General features: G+C 42.3%; 1 protein-coding gene across 1 annotated transcript in view; it reads right to left on the bottom strand.

Moving 5' to 3' along the window:
- Positions 1-22,912, bottom strand: part of zmat4a (zinc finger, matrin-type 4a) — a 194,130-nt gene that overhangs the window by 65,899 nt on the left and 105,319 nt on the right. The window contains exon 4 of the mRNA XM_034232928.1: positions 1,134-1,290. Within this exon, the coding sequence (XP_034088819.1) occupies positions 1,134-1,290 (157 nt within the window). The remainder of the gene's footprint in view (positions 1-1,133; positions 1,291-22,912) is intronic.

The raw sequence follows: 22,912 nt of genomic DNA, 5'->3' as shown, positions 1-22,912 counted from the left end.
TCACCACCGCTCAGCTAAAGGAGGCTAATGTTGGGCTATACAAGAACTACAGCACATTCAAATGACTTCACTTCACCAGCGATAAGCTAAAGGAGGCTAATGTTGGATATACAGGAACTACAGCACGGTCACATGACTTCACTTCACCACCGCTAAGCTAAAGGAGGCTAATGTTGGGCTATACAGGAACTAGAGCACGGTCACATGACTTCACTTCACCAGCGCTAAGCGAAAGGAGGCTAATGTTGGGCTATAAAGGAACTACAGCACGGTCACATGACTTCACTTCACCAGGGCTAAGCTAAAGGAGGCTAATGTTGGGCTATACAGGAACTACAGCACGGTCACATGACTTCATTTCACCACCGCTATGCTAAAGGAGGCTAATGTTGGGCTATACAGGAACTAGAGCACGGTCACATGACTTCACTTCACCAGCGCTAAGCGAAAGGAGGCTAATGTTGGGCTATAAAAGAACTACAGCACGGTCACATGACTTCACTTCACCAGGGCTAAGCTAAAGGAGGCTAATGTTGGGCTATAAAGGAACTACAGCACGGTCACATGACTTCACGTCACCACCGCTAAGCTAAAGGTGGCTAATGTTGGGCTATAAAGGAACTACAGCACGGTCACATGACTTCACGTCACCACCGCTAAGCTAAAGGAGGCTAATGTTGGGCTATACAGGAACTACAGCACGGTCACATGACTTCACTTCAACACCGCTAAGCTAAAGGAGGCTAATGTTGGGCTATAAATGAACTACAGCACGGTCACATGACTTCACTTCACCAGCGCTAAGCTAAAGGCGGCTAATGTTGGGCATGATAACGTTTAGTCGTGTCATTTAGACACTTGTTAGCAACCTCCGTTTTTGAATTCACCAGTGGTGTAATTTTTATTTTATGTCATAGGACAAACTGTTAAAATCTCTTCAGCCTGTTTTAACCACAGACCTAATTTCAGACCATAAACACATTCAGAAAATAATTCACCTCCAGACCAGGGGCCCGAAAATGCTGAGTTGTTTCTATGTTTTACGACTAATTCCTGCACGACTGTCAAATAAATCCCCTGTAGCCCCTCCTCTATCATTCATACCCACAATGCATCAGTGACAGGGGCCTTACCTATGGCTGTGATGACCGGCTGCTCCCCCAGCAGCAGTTTTAGCCTCTTGGCGTGGATCTTTCCCTGGTAGTGTGACTGTGCCACCACGGCAGAGGTGAAGGACATGTTGCACAGCGTGCAGCACTTATTCTTGTCCACGTCGCCTTTGTCGCTGCCCTGAAAACAAACACAGAAATAACTTTGTAATGAAACACAGCAATACAAAACTGGAACCCACTCAAATCAAAGTGAGTGTACTGTGGTACTGTGATATTACAATATAAATAAAATGGCATCGATTACTGTACACTATAATGAAATAAAAAGACTTGTAAAAATGGTTCACTGAGGACTACACACACTCGTCTGTGTTGGATATGGCGTGTGTGTGTTACATGTTGTGATCATGGATGTTTCCCTCGTTTCTGTTGTGTGGTTGTGATGAGCTATATGTGACATGTAGGTAGTAACGTGTGCTTGCATTTTATTGTTCTCTTTTACCCTTGCGCTTCTATCTACTTGTCTTTATAACTAATGCTGTTGATGTGTTGTGATTTTAAAAAGGTGTCTATTATCATCTGTCCGGGGACAACAGCTGGAAATGAGCCATGTTGGCGAAAGCTGCTCCATTTACTGTTTGCTCTGACGGTTGATCAATGGGGACTGACCACGACACTACACACAAATAAACTGAACTTACAATAATCCAACACAGGCACTCATCTTTCGGTACAGGAGGTGTTGTGTAGAAAACAGAGATGGAGGGTAAATACAATTGTGAGGTTCTTTACTTGAGTGCTTCTGTTCTATGATACTTCTACACAAATGCATGTCAATGGGGAACAATGTATTCTACTTTTACTGACAGCTTTAGCTGCTTTCTAGATGAATAGACCGGTAGAAAAGCAGGTTCAAGAAGTTAAACATATCTATTATTTAAAGGTAAGAAAGAAAGTATTTTTGTACCCCAATGTTAAATGTCTGCCACATTAAATGCTAATTGATGCGATTATATTAAACTTATTATAATGTCATACGTAGACAGTGATATATTTTACAAATGAAGGCAAATCAATTGCATATTGAGTACTTTTTAATTGACACGCTTGCATTAGTACATTTAATTAATGTATATTTGGCAGGGTCAACGCACATTAATGAATATTTCTGTAAGTTAACAAAGAGGCTAGTTTGTGTTGTAAAGTCACCCTAAAAACAAGTTATATTTAAAATAACAACACAATAAAATAATGAAACATGCAATGTAGAAGTTCACAATACGGAAAATGCTAAAATACAATAAAAAAAACATTAGCACAAGTTAAAGACCTGAATACTTCCATTACGGAGAAAACACATTATACTGTTCTAGCAAAACAGCTGCACATTAAACACACCAATAATCACAAGCACTGTTATTCAGATGAGCGGACGGGGTGCAAAGACTTTAGATCCTGGTGGGATGCAAATGGAGTCATCTCAGTTTAAAGGGGTGATGGTGGACCCCTCCCTGAGCCTCCATCTGTGCGTGCCGCAGTAACACCCATGACACTGCAGTGATGAATGAGAGTATGGATGGATGCTACAGTTTGAGCAGAGGAGTGAGCAGGAGGAGAGGACTCTTTAAAGTGGAGACACTACATACTGATATACACCTGAACATCAGCAGGAGAGGACTCTTTAAAGTAGAGACACTAGAAACTGATATACACCTGAACATCAGCAGGAGAGTACTCTTTAAAGTAGAGACACTACATACTGATATACACCTGAACATCAGCAGGAGAGGACTCTTTAAAGTAGAGACACTACATACTGATATACACCTGAACATCAGAGGAGAGGACTCTTTAAAGTAGAGACACTAATTACTGATATACACCTGAACATCAGCAGGAGAGGACTCTTTAAAGTAGAGACACTACATACTGATATACACCTGAACATCAGCAGGAGAGAACTCTTTAAAGTAGAGACACTACATACTGATATACACCTGAGCATCAGCAGGAGAGGACTCTTTAATGTAGAGACACTACATACTGATATACACCTGAACATCAGCAGGAGAGGACTCTTTAAAGTAGAGACACTACATACTGATATACACCTGAACATCAGCAGGAGAGGACTCTTTAAAGTAGAGACACTACATACTGATATACACCTGAACATCAGCAGGAGAGAACTCTTTAAAGTAGAGACACTACATACTGATATACACCTGAAACATCAGCAGGAGAGGACTCTTTAATGTAGAGACACTACATACTGATATACACCTGAACATCAGCAGGAGAGGACTCTTTAATGTAGAGACACTACATACTGATATACACCTGAACATCAGCAGGAGAGAACTCTTTAAAGTAGAGACACTACATACTGATATACACCTGAACATCAGCAGGAGAGGACTCTTTAAAGTAGAGACACTACATACTGATATACACCTGAACATCAGCAGGAGAGGACTCTTTAAAGTAGAGACACTACATACTGATATACACCTGAACATCAGAGGAGAGGACTCTTTAAAGTAGAGACACTAATTACTGATATACACCTGAACATCAGAGGAGAGGACTCTTTAAAGTAGAGACACTACATACTGATATACACCTGAACATCAGAGGAGAGGACTCTTTAAAGTGGAGACACTACATACTGATATACACCTGAACATCAGCAGGAGAGGACTCTTTAAAGTAGAGACACTACATACTGATATACACCTGAACATCAGTGGGAGAGGACTCTTTAAAGTAGAGACACTACATACTGATATACACCTGAACATCAGCAGGAGAGGACTCTTTAAAGTAGAGACACTACATACTGATATACACCTGAACATCAGCAGGAGAGGACTCTTTAAAGTAGAGACACTACATACTGATATACACCTGAACATCAGCAGGAGAGGACTCTTTAAAGTAGAGACACTAGATACTAGGGGTGTAACGGTTCACAAACATTTCGGTTCGGTACGTACCTCGGTTTTTTGGTCACGGTTCGGTTCGGTACGTTTTCGGTACAGCAGAATTTTTTTTCACAAAACAAAACATATATATATATTTTTTTATTATTATTATTAAACTGTGAATAATGTATTCACTCAAATAAATACAAAATATAATAAAATAAACATTAAGGTGCAGCATTTCGATGAACTGAAATAATCTGTATTTGAACTGTACTGTACTAGCACCTAAGTAGCCAGTTTGACATTAGGACTTGCTTGTCATTGTATTTTCATGTTTTTTTTTAAAGAAAAATGAACTTGTCCACATTGCTTGCCGAAAGGGCAGATCTGCTGGCACTAACAATGTCTCCTGCTGTGGAGAAAACCCTCTCGCTAGGGACAGAGGTAGCAGATACAGCCAGGTAGCGCTTTGCTAACATGGCAACATAAGGATATTTGGCGTTTGTAATAGCTTTGGCTCGGTCTGAACTCTTTACGAGTGGTGGAGGCTTAAATGCTAGCGGGAGTTGGGTTTGCACTTCAGTCTTTTGGTACCGGTGATATTCATGTTCGGGTGATGCCTTTTCAAGAGTGTGCAAGTTTGATGTATTGCCAGCCGCGTAACCAATTTTAGTTGAACAATGCCGACAAACAGCTTTGGTTCGGTCCACCTGTCTTTGTCCGTCATCCTTGTACGTAACTGCGAAACCAAAATGTTCCCAAACCGGAGACTTCAATGATGCTGGAGGATTTTCGAGCTCAACTTTATCTGCGTTCGCCATTAATTTTCGACAGTTCCTCAAATTACTGATTACATTTGAACGCATCCCTCTGACCAGCTCTCATAGTATGCCTCTCATCCAATGAAATGACTTGCTCGCTCTATGACGCGTTGAACCCAATGTGAGCAAATTACTCTGAATGCTGCGACGCAGCACCTGAGATTACTTCCAAAAAGTTGTTCACGTTCTCAATTTTTTACGTTTAACGTTATATTCGTTCGATACACTTCGGTACACACCTGTACCGAACCAAAGGGCCCGTACCGAATAATTTCGGTACGGGTACGTGTACCGTTACACCCCTACTAGATACTGATATACACCTGAACATCAGCAGGAGAGGACTCTTTATAGTAGAGACACTAGATACTGATATACACCTGAACATCAGCATGAGAGGACTCTTTAAAGTAGAGACACTACATACTGATATACACCTGAACATCAGCAGGAGATGACTCTTTAAAGTAGAGACACTACATACTGATATACACCTGAACATCAGCAGGAGAGGACTCTTTAAAGTAGAGACACTACATACTGATATACACCTGAACATCAGCAGGAGAGGACTCTTTAAAGTAGAGACACTACATACTGATATACACCTGAACATCAGCAGAGATGACTCTTTAAAGTAGAGACACTACATACTGATATACACCTGAACATCAGCAGGAGATGACTCTTTAAAGTAGAGACACTACATACTGATATACACCTGAACATCAGCAGGAGATGACTCTTTAAAGTAGAGACACTAGATACTGATATACACCTGAACATCAGCAGGAGAGGACTCTTTAAAGTAGATACACTACATACTGATATACACCTGAACATCAGCAGGAGAGTACTCTTTAAAGTAGAGACACTACATACTGATATAGAGCTGAACATCAGCAGGAGAGGACTCTTTAAAGTAGATACACTACATACTGATATACACCTGAACATCAGCAGGAGAGGACTATTTAAAGTAGAGACACTACATACTGATATACACCTGAACATCAGCAGGAGAGGACTCTTTAAAGTAGAGACACTACATACTGATATACACCTGAACATCAGCATGAGAGGACTCTTTAAAGTAGAGACACTACATACTGATATACACCTGAACATCAGCAGGAGAGGACTCTTTAAAGTAGAGACACTACATACTGATATACACCTGAACATCAGCAGGAGAGGACTCTTTAAAGTAGAGACACTACATGCTGATATACACCTGAACATCAGCAGGAGAGGACTCTTTAAAGTAGAGACACTACATACTGATATACACCTGAACATCAGCAGGAGAGGACTCTTTAAAGTAGAGACACTACATACTGATACACACCTGAACATCAGCAGGAGAGGACTCTTTAAAGTAGAGACACTACATACTGATATACACCTGAACATCAGCAGGAGAGAACTCTTTAAAGTAGAGACACTATATACTGATATACACCTGAACATCAGCAGGAGAGGACTCTTTAAAGTAGAGACACTACATACTGATATACACCTGAACATCAGCATGAGAGGACTCTTTAAAGTAGAGACACTACATACTGATATACACCTGAACATCAGCAGGAGAGGACTCTTTAAAGTAGAGACACTACATACTGATATACACCTGAACATCAGCAGGAGAGGACTCTTTAAAGTAGAGACACTACATACTGATATACACCTGAACATCAGCAGGAGAGGACTCTTTAAAGTAGAGACACTACTGATATACACCTGAACATCAGCAGGAGAGGACTCTTTAAAGTAGAGACACTACATACTAATATACACCTGAATATTAGCAGGAACATTAAATGGAATGACTATCTGAATTTAATTGTGCCTTTTAAAACAATGATGCATTTCTTTCAAAGACTACTGCAGGTGTTCTTGAGTAGGTTACTTTGATTGCCATCGTACATAAGGTTGATTTACCTAATTTGTTGACTAAGTGCGTTGTAATTCAACAACATGTGTATCTCTTGGCAACAAATGATCTTGGACACAAACCAAACCAATTCAGTCCTCTGATTTAAGCCTCTTCACGCTGCTGCTCATTAAGAATGCTGAATGTCAGTCAGTGCTCAACAGCTGCCACTGATTTTATTTTACAGCTTTTTAAAAAGCTTCAACAAACAAATCAATATATGATTTAGCATTTCCTAATTACCCCAAGGACCCCTCAATCACATTCAATAAGCCAGCATCTGCATTTATCCGTCTATGAACTGAATTACAAAACAGCTGCATCATGCTGTAATTCCTCCTTTTTTAAGAAATAAAGTAGTTATAGAGCAACATAACTTTATTTCACCTCTTCTGAGTGCATGCTAACACCTTGAAACAAAGTGCAACACTCATCACAATGGAGGACAGCATTAAAGGTATTCTTTGAAATCAGACAGTGAAGAGTTAGATGAGATGATGAGAGCAACTCTACCTAAATATTGAGATAAGGCCGGAGACACTTAGCTTAGCAAGTGAAAGTATAGTCTGCAATCAGCCATCTCTGTCCAGGTAACAGATTAACCTACCAGTCAAAAGCTCAGTAGTGACAAGGTCAATCCACACAAAAGCCAACGTGTAAAAACAATACGTTATTATTTTTTATTGGAGGTTTTGTACTGGAATAGTTCAAGCTATGTGAAGCTAAGCTAAGCTACTCAATAACTGTTCAAAGCTACATATTTAATATAAGCTAAGCTACGTTAATCAATAGCAGGTTAAAGCTACATTCAGTCTTGAAGCAGCTAAGCTAAGCTAGTCAATAACTGTTCAAAGCTTCATATTCAATATAAGCTAAGCTAATATGTAGCAGGTTAATGCTACATATTCAGTCCTCAGACAGGTAAGCTCGGCTAAGCTAATCAATAGCAGGTTAAAGCTACATATTTATTACAAGCTAAGCTATTCAATAACAGCTTTAAGCTTCATGGTTAGTCTCGAGACAGCTCAGCTAAGCTAAGCTAGTCAATAACAGGTTGAAGCTAAATGTGTAGTCTTAAGACAGCTAAGCAAGGTTTAGCTAAACTAGCATAATAACAGGTTGAACTTCTTATTTAGCGTAGGCTATAGACATTTCAATGGTATCAATGTTTTCAGCTAACTGTCAGCAAGAAACCTAAATAATCAATTTCCAAACTGTCAAACTATTCCCTCACTGTTAAGTAGACTTTTCCTTTCAAATAAAGTCCAAAACCATCAATTTAACCCTGGTATTTTCTACATCACACCATCAAAAGAACATGAAAAGGTCACTGCTCTGGTGCTGTACTGAGAGATAGCCAAGCCATTACTGAAATATAACGCTCATAATGGTCCGCTGAAACTATGAAATTAGAAAAACCCAGCGGGGTTGTTGACGCTTTTAATCATTGCAGCAAAGCCCTGACTGTGTGTGACATGACTCTTGATTGTATTTCAGATGTGCAAAATGTGTGTTTACTCAGGAAGCATTAGCATACACAGGATGATGACATTTTAAACTCACCATTCTTCATCAGACCACAACCACAGTTTCCCACGTCATTAGGTACTCAGTAATACCAAAGTAGGGTCATGTGACTCTTGACCTTGACCCCACATAAACATCAGCTTGATGAACCAACCGTGTCCGTAACCACATTGTATTTCATGTGCCAATTACACTAATGAGGCTAGTGATTAAGCTAATTAATGCTTTAACGATTTGGATATGAAGCAGGAGTTGGAACAGGTGGGAGAATTCGCCTCTTGCCCTCCTTTTTCAAAGAGTTGAACTCCCGTTTTCATGATGGAGGAGAAGTGTTTGGCTTCCACTCAAAAGGCTTCTCCCGAGAGGAAGAGAATGTGAGTGTGTGGGCGGCGGTAAGCAGACATCCAGCTCTCTGAATACGCTGAGGGGCAGAGGATGGCAAACACTTTAGGAGAGGATGATACGATTGGTTACTGTAAAGTGTTATTGTGATGTGTCAAAGACCAATTGGCCAATAGATCACACACACAAAGAGAGAACCTTTCACTGGGATAAGATGTTTGAGGAGCTCTGATCTTGAAATAAACACCTGTAACTTCTCCAAATTCACTCTTCCACCCGACAGCACCAACAGCATCTTCCCCTTTCCCTTTCCAAATGAACATTACTTAAACACGTCGTAGAAGCTGTAAAACATTACGATCGATGGCCAAACACTTTGAGAGGCTAACTTTAACTCTTAGTCTTTGTGATGCTTGCGAGGGAAGTCATTCAAATAGAAAATTCCCATAGGAGAAAGTCATTTGATCAAATTAAAAGGCAGCAGGAAAAAAGGAAAAGTCTTCAGCCAGGATTTCAAAGAAGGGAGGTTCTCTGGGAGTTTATTCCCGATATTTGGAGCATTAAAACTGAACACTTGCTTGTAGAAGATACAGATCAGAAAGGCATGGTATTCTATTTTTTGGGAAGTTGTGAGGCATCCAAGATGTTGTGTTGTTTGTCTCTGAGAAGAGTCTTTATGAGGCTCTGGGATGTAGTTCAAAGTTTGATTTCGACAAACAGACTCATCAAGCTGCATTTTGCAAAAAGCAAAACATGGTGAAGACTTTTTCAGAAAGGCTTTATTGATCTTATAATAAAGGATGTAGCTCTGATAATGGTCGTCCACCAATCTAAAGGCTGGTGGTTTCGAACCGTAGCCATGCACCACCATTTGGTAGAGCACATTTTGTGTCTTGATATCTTGTTAAAAAAAAAGTTGAACTCCATCTGATTCAGCCAGCTCTACCCTTTGGTTGACATGTTATGCACAAAACAACCTCTAGATGTCACTGTGGTTCGAACAGAAAGCCCTTCAGCTAGCTTCAACTGAGAAAGTTGGCAATGATACAAATCACTGCTGAAGAAATCACTCTTTTTGGTCAACTCTTGTAAGGTAACCATGTCATTTTTGACAGATTTTAGTGGCAGAGCACTGACTGAACATAATTAGATAACTTGATGCACAAAAAAAGTTTTAACAAGGGTGTAATTTTTTTTTTTTAAATATGCTCAACCAATCGGTCGAAGTGGCCTTTTATGGTAAGCTAGCAATACGACTTATTCAGAGTTGCAGAGATGTTTTCCAAAACAATATGGTAAATAAATGGCTAGATTCATGGTAATATTACTACATCTAGTACTTCCTTATGAGTCTCAGAGTGAAAGAGTGATAATAATTTACATAGCACCTTTCATGCATGGCATTCAGCCCAAAGTTGCACACAGATGAGCAAGTTAGGCCAACACAGGATATATTTGCTGTTAGGCCAATTCAGCATTTACAGTAAGATGAGCAAGTCTTTTTTTTATCATGAAAAACACTTGACATTACTTTTTTCCATTTTTTTTTTTTTAAATTACAATGTATTATATTTTATGAATATATCTGGTTGTATATATTGCTCATTTTCCATAAAAGAAACAAATGTATTTGAGTTTGTGTTTTATTTGAGTTTGATGCATACAAATACTGTACTGTATATGATGATTGTTGAAAATGTACTTTTACCATAGAAGGCCAGCTCGACCATTTGGTAGAGGCTCGTAAAAACAAAACTGTGGTCAGTCAAAAAAAATAAAATGTGTTTGTGCTTATTTGATTAAAAAATGCAAAAAAATAATTTTTACATAGCTTTTTTCTTGGTCCGGCAGTTAAAGGGTTAATTTAATCAAATAACTTCCTCCCAGTTTAGAAAACGGTCTGTGAGTGTTAGTCTCCCTGAGCAGGTGTTTGGTTGTCTGTGTGAATATGTGTGAATGCTGACTTGTTCGTGTGTAGAAGCAAATATATGATGTCAAAACCATCTGCTCCAAAGTGTTACGGCCCGTCTACACTACAGGCATCGAAAAATCTTGAAGCTGGGCGTGTCTGGAGCTTGGCGATTTTTTGCGAGCAACGCGACCAACAACCAATCACATGAATCTCCCGCCCCCGACATACAAAGCAATAGCAATGTTAAAACGAAGTAAACTGGATATAAAATCCCCAAACAGGCGAAAACCTACCAGTTTCACCCACTGTCTCTGCCTCCTCCCTCCATGCCTCGCTCCTCTGGTTTGTATCCCGGTAGATGAACAGAGACTGATCATACAGCACCGGGTGATTCACTACCGCTATAATGAATTTTCCCTCCATTTTTTTGAATATGAGGAAATGACCTGCGTAGTCTCTCCCAGCATACACGCGGTTTGATTGGCTCGCTTGTACTGGCAGATTTGCATAAACGGGATTTCATTGGCTGACGCCAGCTTCGAGCAAGCATCGAATTTTGACGCCGATAGACGCTCGTGATGCTTGCAATGCCTTGCCATGCTACCCACAATGCAGTTCGGCGAAGTTTGAAAATATCCTACGTCACCCCATTCAAATGAATGGGCGAAGCGTTGAAAGCATTTTTTGACGCCTGTAGTGTAGACGGGCCGGGCACATCTGGAGCTGAAGGTTAATGCAATGCTTTTATTCCAAGTCCTTAAAATAGGTCGGAGATGGGAGGCGACTAAGAATTCTGGACGGTTAGGAACATTTACAAATGCTAAGATATTTGATTTGGTGACATCTAGAAGATTTTTGACATCCTCCTGGATCCTTCTTTTATATGTAAGTTGTCATTGTTGTTATCTTTTAAACCACACATAGCACATCTATTGCATGTCTTCCATCCTATACTTTTCCCATTCATCGGGGGTTTCTTGGTTCCTGCGAGGGTCTTAGGACAGAGGGTACACTGTAAGTTAAAGTCTGACTGAATTTGAAGTATTTCTTGTAAATATAACACGTTAACATCCGTCAGATCTTCTTGATACAACTATATGCTGATAATAATAATAACACATGGTATTTATATAGTGCTTTTCGGGGTGCTCAATAACGCTTAATGCACATTAAGACCCACACAATGTGGTTACATGTATTTTAGAGGAAAACAATCATAGAACAAAGTCAGTGTGGGCGGAGAGCTGTAAAACCAGCGGGGGGTCTCGTGCTGCAATTTCAAAATGGGACGCTTTGCTGAAAAATGCTATTTGTGGTGAGCTGTAATCTGCTGCAGATCGACACTGAGTGTGTGTGTGTGTGTGTGTGTGTGTGTGTGTGTGTGTGTGTGTGTGTGTGTATGTGAGAATAAAAACACACAGTTCATCCTCCCTCAGTGTGTGATAACAGAAGAACAGTGTTGCACTCTGAGTCATTCTGACACACACACTCACACACTCCGCTGTTATGCCCTTGGCCTCGTCCTTCACTGGCACACACAGACATATTTGAACACACACACACACACACACACACTTTTCCTCCTGCTAACGGTGACTGTATTGCAGATTTTCACCGTGGTAATGAGCAGATATGAATTCAGGAAGAGACAGAAATAATGTAATAAAAATACACCCGGAGACGTCACCTCCGAAACGGAAGGCTCCGTCAGTTCATGGTTAATTAAAACGGAATAAACGAGCAGCTAATTGCAGGGAAATGTAATTAATGAAGCGGTGGATAGGTGTGTGTTGCTAGATTGACAATCACAATGAGAGAGACGCTTCATTAGTTACTGCATTTAGGGATAATTGTGGTGCAGCGGAGTAAAAATAGTAATGTGAAATTATTTTTAGGGATCTGGAAAGATTTCTGTAGCGGTGACCAAAATATGTAAACTACAACGCTACAACGTTCAATAACTCTTCCATTAAGAGAAACGAGCTGCAGCTTAAGAAAGGATGCAGATATAAAAACAAAGGTTCCACATGAAGAAACATCTCCAGCAACTTGACAGCACATGCAGCGTCTAGAGAACATTCAGCAGCTTGAGGAGACATGGCAGCGTTTACTAAAAGCTGCAGAAACCAAACCCTGAAGAAGCTCAAAATACAGCTGGAGACCAGGGGACACTAAAGAGTCACGCACACAGCTGGAGACCAGGGGACACTAAAGAGTGACACACACAGCTGGAGACCAGGGGACACTAAAGAGTGACACACACAGCTGGGAGACCAGGGTACACTAAAGAGTGACGCACACAGCTGGAGACCAGGGGACACTAAAGAGTGACACACACAGCTGGGAGACCAGGGTACACTAAAGAGTCACGCACACAGCTGGAGACCAGGGGACACTAAAGAGTGACGCACACAGCTGGAGACCAGGGGACACTAAAGAGTGACGCACACAGCTGGAGACCAGGGGACACTAAAGAGTGACGCACACAGCTGGAGACCAGGGGACACTAAAGAGTGACGCACACAGCTGGGAGACCAGGGGACACTAAAGAGTGACGAACACAGCTGGGAGACCAGGAGACACTAAAGAGTGACGCACACAGCTGGGAGACCAGGGGACACTAAAGAGTGACGCACACAGCTGGAGACCAGGGGACACTAAAGAGTGACGCACACAGCTGGAGACCAGGGGACACTAAAGAGTAACGCACACAGCTGGGAGACCAGGGGACACTAAAGAGTGACGCACACAGCTGAGAGACCGGGGGACACTAAAGAGTGACGCACACAGCTGGAGACCAGGGGACACTACAGAGTGACACACACAGCTGGGAGACCAGGGGACACTAAATAGTGACGCACACAGCTGGGAGACCAGGGGACACTAAAGAGTGACGCACACAGCTGGAGACCAGGGGACACTAAAGAGTGACGCACACAGCTGGAGACCAGGGGACACTAAAGAGTAACGCACACAGCTGGGAGACCAGGGGACACTAAAGAGTAACGCACACAACTGGAGACCAGGGGACACTAAAGAGTGACGCACACAGCTGGAGACCAGGGGACACTAAAGAGTAACGCACACAGCTGGGAGACCAGGGGACACTAAAGAGTAACGCACACAACTGGAGAGCAGGGGACACTAAAGAGTGACGCACACAGCTGGGAGACCAGGGGACACTAAAGAGTGACGCACACAGCTGGGAGACCAGGGGACACTAAAGAGTGACGCACACAGCTGAGAGACCGGGGGACACTAAAGATTGACGCACACAGCTGGAGACCAGGGGACACTAAAGAGTGACACACACAGCTGGGAGACCAGGGGACACTAAAGAGTGACACACACAGCTGGGAGACCAGGGGGACACTAAAGAGTGACGCACACAGCTGGGAGACCAGGGGACACTAAAGAGTGACGCACACAGCTGGGAGACCAGGGGAGAGTGACGCACACAGCTGGGAGACCAGGGGACACTAAAGAGTGACGCACACAGCTGGGAGACCAGGGGACACTAAAGAGTGACGCACACAGCTGGGACAGTTTGGTGACGCTCAGGATCATAAAGTTGAACAACTGTCTCTGTTCAGAGTCAGTCGTCTCATAACTAAGTGTTTGTCAGAATATCTGAGAGGACCAGGTTAGCTACGTTAGCTAGCTAGCTCACAGCAGATCTGCAGCGACATCAGAAGGAGTCATGTGACCACATTGTTAAAATAAGACCATGAAGCATTTTAGGTAAGTTTCCAACAACAGAGACAGTTGGCACCTGTGGGCCACCGTACAATGAATGTATGCTTCTTTTGTTGAGAGCAATCATCCCAACAGTGAGGAAGAACTGGAGTTCTCTGCAGCAGATGGAGCAGGAGAGAGAACGAGGGGGAGCCTCACTCCCATTCATGTGCGGCATAATTAAATAATCTTTTTGATTTGCAAGCAGTAAATTCTCTTTGCTGTCAGCGCTGTGCTCTGAGTGTAGCAGTGTGTGTGTGTGTGTGTGTGTGTGTGTGTGTGTGTGTGTGTGTGTGTGTGTGTGTGTGTGTGTGTGTGTGTGTGTGTGTGTGTGTGTGTGTGTGTGTGTGTGTGATGGCAGCAGTGTGATGTCTTCCTGCACCAGACTGGTATTTTCTACTGTGACTGCATCACAAATACTACACCAAATACTACAGCATCTGCACACACACACACACACACACACACACACACACACACACACACACACACACACACACACACACACACACACACACCGTACACACACACACATACACACACACACACCGTACACAGACACACACACACACACACACCATCATTATCTCAAACATCAAAGGGAAGATGTATGGCAGAACCCACATAACAATCAACAAAACCGTAAATGTCGTCTCTATCTAACAAGTATAAAGCAGATCGATAAAATATAAACACCATCACATGAACCAGTCGGGTTGGCTCGTCCTGATTGGCCGTCTGCGTTTATGTTATGCAAATTCAGTGGGCGAAGGCGTGTGTAATTGGTGAGGAGGAGTGTGACACAAACAGTCCAGTATTACTTAAAGAACTAGGTTAGAATACGTAAGTTATCCTATACAGCTGTGGACTCTCAATTCCACACGCTTCAACAAGGCTGCACAATTAATCCAAATAATATGGATTATGGTCTAGCGAAATACCCAAATCACAATACTTGGTGAAGGCTAAAGATCAGAATGAAGTATAACATAGGTAGACATTACAATTCCTTAAATGCAATACGTAATCGCAGTAACGGACAAAATAATCATAATGAGTTATCTTTTCCAGATCGTGCAGATTCAGGTGTTAGCATGTGGCTGCAGTTAGCCTTAACCCGGCCTGGCTCGGCCTGGTTTCATTCCTGGGATAAATCTGGAGGTCAGGGAACACTCACTGGCCCCCCGAGGCTCAGGCAGGAGAACTAGGCCAGCCGGAGTGAGGGTATCCCTGTGAAGAGAGGATACAAAAAAAGACCTGATCTAGGGCTGCTCAATTCATCGTATTTTAATCGCAATTACGATTATGGCTTCCAACGATTACGAAAACAACGTAATCGAAATAAAAAGATTATTTTTCATTATTATTATTACTTTTCTTTTTTATTATTTTGTTTTTGTTATTGGTTTTTCAGTTGAGTTATACTTAAAGTTCAGGGTAATCAGCTGTTAAAAACATACACATTGTTTTTCTCCAAAAAATTGATGTTTTCAAAGTAAATCGTTTTTAATAATCGTGATATCAATTATTGACCCAAATAATCGAGATTATGATTTTTGCCATAATCGAGCAGCCCTAACCTGATCCCAACATAGCGCTGCACAATGAAGGCTATTACTGCCAACACACACACACACACACAGACACACACACACACACACACACACACACACACACACACACACGCACACACACGCACACACACACACACACACACCACACACACACACACACAGACAGCACACACACACACAGCACACACACACACCACACACCACACACACACACACACATACACACACACACACAACACACACACACCACACACACACACACACACACACACTCACACACACACCAACACACACACACACACACACACACACACATACACACCCACACACACCACACTCACCACACACACCACACAACACACACACCACACCACACACACACGCATACACACACACACACACACACACACCACACACACACACACACACAGCACACACACACACACACACACCACACACACACACACACACACACACACACACTCACACACACACACACACACACACACACACACACACACACACGCACACACAGCACACACACACACACACACACACTGACCTTCACATCAAACAGCAGCAGGACCAACAGGGATGAAGCCTGTGTCACAAGGCTACTGATAGAAAAAGAGGCTTTTCACATCACTCTGATTGTCTGTTTGTGCAAGAACCGTTTTCTGCTCAGAGCCTTCTGTGAGCGTGGCACGATATCAGTAAATCCTGTGATATGTCAGCTCAAATCCATCAGCTTTACCCTTCAGCCAATAGTGTGACACTTACATAGGCATCTGGAGCAAAAGGGCTTCATTAATTGGCCTAGCACATGAAGAAGACTAACATTTATCTAATTTCCAGAAGTCTTTGCGATATATCGTAAATGTTGATATAACTCGGGTCAGAAGAATATCATTGCCATTTTTACACTGTAGCTTATGTACATATGACAATAAAACCTTTGAATTTGAATCGAATAACGATAGATTTTCGATATATCGTGCTGCCCTAATCTTGACATCGCATTGCTTGCTCTCACTCTGTTACAATGAGCTGCTCAGTCGTAAAGCCGTAGAGTGAGGAGGACGATACGGAGCTATACTGTAAGTACAACACTGTCTGGAACAGTGTCCAAAGGCCGATGCTTAATTTGCGGTCTGGATAGTTTCCATGTGAAAGACACGCTCAAAAACAAGCGTCTTCTCCACTTCCTACAGGGACGTCACCACTGCTTTTCTGACTGGTTGAAATACCTTTAACCAGAAGTGCTCAGAACGGCCGTAAAACAATGGCAGAGCACTCAGAAAAAGAAGCAATGTGAACTCAGGTCCTAAGAGAACGTGTTGCATTCACCAAGTTGGAAAGCTATTAATCATGGCCTACGATGGAAGATCACTCCTTGTCCATCTCCAACTTTGCATTACATCCCAGTGCCGAGTATGGCAACATGGACTTTGAGTACTGGATGGTGAAGCAGTTTGAAATGCTCAAAATCAACGACCGCCATCTTGGCTGCTTAACTTACAGAAGTTGAGTGAACAGCTTCAATTGCTCCAGTGTTTAACATGTTATCCACCTCTTTCAGTATCTTATGAACATTTCACTATACTGGTGTTAAAAATAAGCCACTGTTAAATATATTGTGTTACTTTGGCAGTCCGTAAAGAGCTAACACCGCCTCTCCCGATGAGACACACTAAGGCAGGGGTGTCAAACTCAAGGCCGGGGGCAAAATCCGGCCCGTGACATTTTCTGTGGCCCCACAAGAGCTTGCAAAGAATATAATATGTAAGCTAAAGGCGGCTAATGTGGGCTATAAAGGAACTACAGCACGGTCACATGACTTCACGTCACCACCGCTAAGCTACAGGTGGCTAATGTTGGGCTATAAAGGAACTACAGCACGGTCACATGACTTCACGTCACCACCGCTAAGCTAAAGGTGGCTAATGTTGGGCTATAAAGGAACTACAGCACGGTCACATGACTTCACGTCACCACCGCTAAGCTACAGGTGGCTAATGTTGGGCTATAAAGGAACTACAGCACGGTCACATGACTTCACGTTACTACCGCTGAGCTAAAGGAGGCTAATGTTGGGCTATAAAGGAACTACAGCACGGTCACATGACTTCACGTCACCACCGCTAAGCTAAAGGTGGCTAGTGTTGGGCTATAAAGGAATTACAGCACGATCACATGACTTCACGTCACCACCGCTAAGCTAAAGGCAGCTAGTGTTGGGCTATAAAGGAACTACAGCACGGTCACATGACTTCACGTCACCACCGCTAAGCTAAAGGCGGCTAATGTTGCAAGCAACAAACATTATTTCAGGATACCAACCAAAAAACGTAGAGAAAAACAATCCAGAAGTAGAAAATGTTAACTAATTTCTTGGTTTTAGTTCTAAATTCAGCACCAACTCTAGCTAAATCTTGTGGCTCCCGGATACACATTTTGAAAGTTAAATAGCTTTTTCTGAAGGATCTCTGCAGCAGATTTGAACTGAACTAATCCTCTTCTACTCTTTTGAAAAGGCCCACTGTGAAAGCCAATGAATGTGGCATATTAATACAACATAACACAAGGGAAATGAGAAACACCCCCCCCCCCCCCCATGGTGTGAGGATCTCCTGCAGCTGCAGTCTAATCTAGGAGGTACAACATTGTCTGATCCATCACACCTTCCCGTGGCTGGAAATGACTTTCCTCTATAGCCATTGTTTAACTCCCTTTTAGTAGATCCTTTGTCAAATAATTCATTACCCTCGGCGCTGTAATGTACGTGTCTCCGGGCTCCTGCCTTCACTCTGCTTTCTGCAAGGTGAGGTTTTTTTTCTAAATCACAGCGGGGATAATGGCCCACCTCCATGTCAGAGCAGCAACTCAAGTCCATCGCAAAGAAGCTCAGAGGACATTTCAAATGAGTCGAGGTTCAGCAGTGAAAGGACGCTGCAAAATACAGTCAGCAGGCATCATCCTCTACTCCGTTAATCCCTCAAACAGCAGAAGATCGACACTTCACGAAACTCTTGATGCACGATCTAACACTTTGAGGTGATTCATGTTTACTCAGCTTTGTGTACTAGAAGCTGTTGGCATGTCTCTGCATGTGCTTAAGCCTTAAAGGGATTTGAAAAAAAAGGTCTAATGTGAAAGCCGATGAATGTAGAATATGAATAGGTATAAAGATGACCATTTTACCAACCATAGTTTAGCACTTTAGCATGCTAACATGAACTCATTAGCATGCTAACACAACACGTTGACTTCCAGATAAGGGGACAGGAAGTGGTAAAATGCTGACTCATGTAAGGGTCTGGGGACTCATTCCCTCTTTGTTTTATTTGCATTGCTTCTGTTCTGATTATATGCAAAGCGTGTTAGAGCATTAAGAAAAGCGCTATACAAATCCGATGTATTATTATTATTAATGTTATTATTATTATAGTAAAAACTGGATGCATTTTTTTAATGAATTTGCTGATAAATCACATTTTCTGACTCATTTTTGGAGCAGATTTGAACACCTCTTTGTTCCAAACCTGATTCTTTAGTCATCCTCTCCAACTTGTTTGAAAACGTCTAATGTGAAAGCCAATGAATGTAGAATATTAATAGGTATAACGATTATAATTTTACCAACCATAGTTTGGCATCTAAGCATGCTAAACATATTAGCAACAAACGCAGAATACAGCTAAGCCCTATGGCAATGTCATGTCTTGCTAGTAGCAGATGGTTATGATGTCGTTAGAGAAAAAGGCAGGAAACGCCCTGAATCACAATTCATCCTCCGTGTGACATGATTTGTTGGACTAACTAAAGCCCCTGACTTTACTGTAATGGCACTTTTGTGATATAAAATGTTTGTATTGTTTTGCAGTTTCCACATGTTCTCACAATGAGAAATGGCGCTCTGAGCATGTGTTACATTACTTTAAAGGTCGTCCGTATTTCAACTCACATGTGAACAGAGTTGTAGATCTCAGGCGATCCCACCGTGAACTCAAACTCCCCCGAAGGCCTTTTCTCTGTCCTTGGTGTTCACTCGGCATGCCTCAGATTTACTGTGCATGCGTGCTGTAAGAAATGTGTGTACTTGCTGTAAGTCTGTGCATGCCAAGTGTGCAATCTGTTGGATATTGCTCCGGGAGAGGTTGAGCAACGAAGCATAAGACTGCAGTCACTTCTTGTTCAGTCAAGGCAGCGCGGGACACCTGTGTCTTCTGCAGCCTCTCCATTAAGATGGTGGCCACGCTAAAGGGCTGATTTAATGCAGACTGGCAGAGAAATAAACTGACAGGCCAAACAGCCAGTCAACTGTACACGTCTGCACACACGACATTTATTTAATGGGAGTTACCTCGCCTGGCAGAGTCCTTGAATGTGTATTGATTAACACGCAGCACCTATAACACTGTTTGTATTTAGAAAATGTGAGACACGGGACAGACCCGCTGTAATGGTCCTGCCACAGAGGAAGATTATAACATGTCAAAAGATGTATAATCCTGGAAATATCCATTTTAGCCACTTTAGCATCACAGCTCAATGGATGACACACTGAAATATCTAAGCAATACATGTATGATCCCCAGTGGACAAATCCCAATAACATTGTTGATTCCCCAACAGTAATGTCCTTAAGTCAGGAAGTAATTCTGTCTAATTCTTTGGTTTAGGATCAAGTTTTCCAAACAACACCCTCAATCAGGGCCTCCATAAAGGACCTGAGGAAGGCTGCAGTGGTCTCTCCTTCTCCTCTGGCTGCAGGTGTGCATCATGTCTCTGTCTCTGTGTGAGGCCTGTGTTCTTGTGAATTGTTAGATGTGCTGCAGTTTACCTTTTCGTGTATTGTTTATTTTAGTTTGCTTTGCAAGTTGGCTGGTGAGCCCTTTTTCTTTTGTCCATTAAAACATCACTTTGTGGCTTCAGCATTCAGTTTCCTCTATTTTTCTCTCGCCCGGTTATGTTGGTGTTTTGTTACTTCCCTAGTTAGGAGGGAACGTAACACATGCTAACATGCATTTCGAGCATTCTACAGTCTGCTCTTTTCCGCTAGCAGAGCGTTGTTGAGGAGGACGTCAGATCCCCCAAATGATGTCAGAAAATGGGTGTTACCTCCACCTGACAGACTTTTCGAAAATGCGAGACTGCTGCATGAATCCATCGAATGTATACGACGGACCGGCTGTAATTCACAAATGTTTCCAACACTCTTTAAATCTAGAGAAATGTGTAAATAGAATCTAGGTAACGCTGAGTTTCATTTCAAAGGTATATACTATATATATATATACACATTGTTCTCCTGTAAAGGAATGGACCCAATGTCAAAGCGACATCGAAGGTATAGGACAGACCTGCTGAGATGGTCCAGCCACAGCGCAAGAGTTAGGTATGAAATGTAAAAAATGTGTAGGTATAATCTTGGAAATGTCCACTATAAGTAAAGATGATAATGGCTCAGGTTCAATTGACCAATTCATGCTTTTTTAGGCATGTTAGCATCATAGCCAGAGGCAATGGCGGCGTCAGGGTATGGCTGGGGTAGGCTACAGCCATACCAAGAAATGGCTTAGCCTTACCTTCGCCTGACCATGACAAATTATGTTAAAGTAAGTAAGCATGTTGAGAACACGGATTGCGAAAATCTACCGGTCGTGTCCATAACACACAAACTGATCCTGCTGTAACAACAAGTGCACGTTCCTGACGCAATATGGTTGAGACCATTCGGACTTATGCTAGAGGGGTGCAAGGAATTGTCTAAGTAGTGGGGGAGTTGTATACACTAAATGTGTGGACATTCTCTCACGTTATAATATCAGCGCGGCCACGGTCAGATCAAAATGCCTCCGAATGCAATTTGAACAGACCTACAGCCAATCAGAGCAACGAAACGTTGGGTCTGCTGCGTCATGCATTATTGATTCGTCACGTTCACAGTGAAAAGTCCCCAAACTCGCGCCGAGTAAATTGCAGACAGACAGCAGAACTTCTAGGTTTAATTGTATATTTCGGATGGATAGATTTGTTCTTAAACGCCCTCGCATTGAGGTACAAGTCGAACAGGTGCCAGAGTCACACGACCCACCTGGAGAGTGAATAGTGAGTTTTGAATAGATTTTGTAATAGTCATTTGAAAAAGTGTTTTGTATGACAATAGAGACTCAGGCCACCTGTTGTGTGCTGTGTCTGTCTCTCTCTGTTTACCTGTGTCTGTGTCTCTCTCCATCACTCTCCCTCTCCCTCTCCGTGTCAATTCTATATGCCAACTTTTCTTGTTTCTGCCACTGCTTAGCATGTTGTAACAACGTGGAATTAGCAGAATAGGCTACTGTATTGTTTAACTCACACCTGTTGCTCTCGATGTAATTTAGCTGATTAAAGGAGACTAATAAAAGCCTCACGCGTGCGTTTCACTGTCAAGGGGTATAGCGTGTATGTAATTACATTACAAATACTGACTTGAGCCCCACCACTGTTTGGGTTAGCCCAGTGGTTCTCAAAGTGGGGGGCGCGCCCCCCCAGGGGGGCGCAGGGGCATGACAGGGGGGGCGCAAGAGACCAGGGGGAAAAATGGTTATTAAAAAAAAAAAAAAGAACTTATTTAGAAAAAGTATTGATTGAAAATAATATGATGCAGTACTATTACGTCTGGGTCTCTGTGTTTCATTAAAGCTCGGCTCTGTGTGTGTGTGGAACGAGCCATTTTGTGTGCGTGCGCGAGCGAGAGAGAGAGCACCGGTACCGGAGATTATTCTTGTTAGCTTCTGGTGCTAGCGAGCTACGCTAACGGATATAAGGAGTTTTTTCAACAACAAGGTGGAGGAGAGTCCTCTCCTGTCAGACTGAGAGACTCAGTGAACTAAAGGACTCTCAGTGTTATCTCAGTGGGTCTCAAATGTTTTGGTCACCATTAATGTAAACAATTATTTCCGAGGCACACATTTATATGATCATTATAGTTATAAAAAAACAAGAGAATAAATTAAAAACAGATATGAAATACTATATGACAGT

This window comes from Gymnodraco acuticeps, unplaced genomic scaffold (assembly GCF_902827175.1).
Source record: "Gymnodraco acuticeps unplaced genomic scaffold, fGymAcu1.1, whole genome shotgun sequence".
Classification (NCBI taxonomy): Eukaryota; Metazoa; Chordata; class Actinopteri; order Perciformes; family Bathydraconidae; genus Gymnodraco; species Gymnodraco acuticeps.
This window is presented reverse-complemented; position numbering and strand designations above follow the sequence as displayed.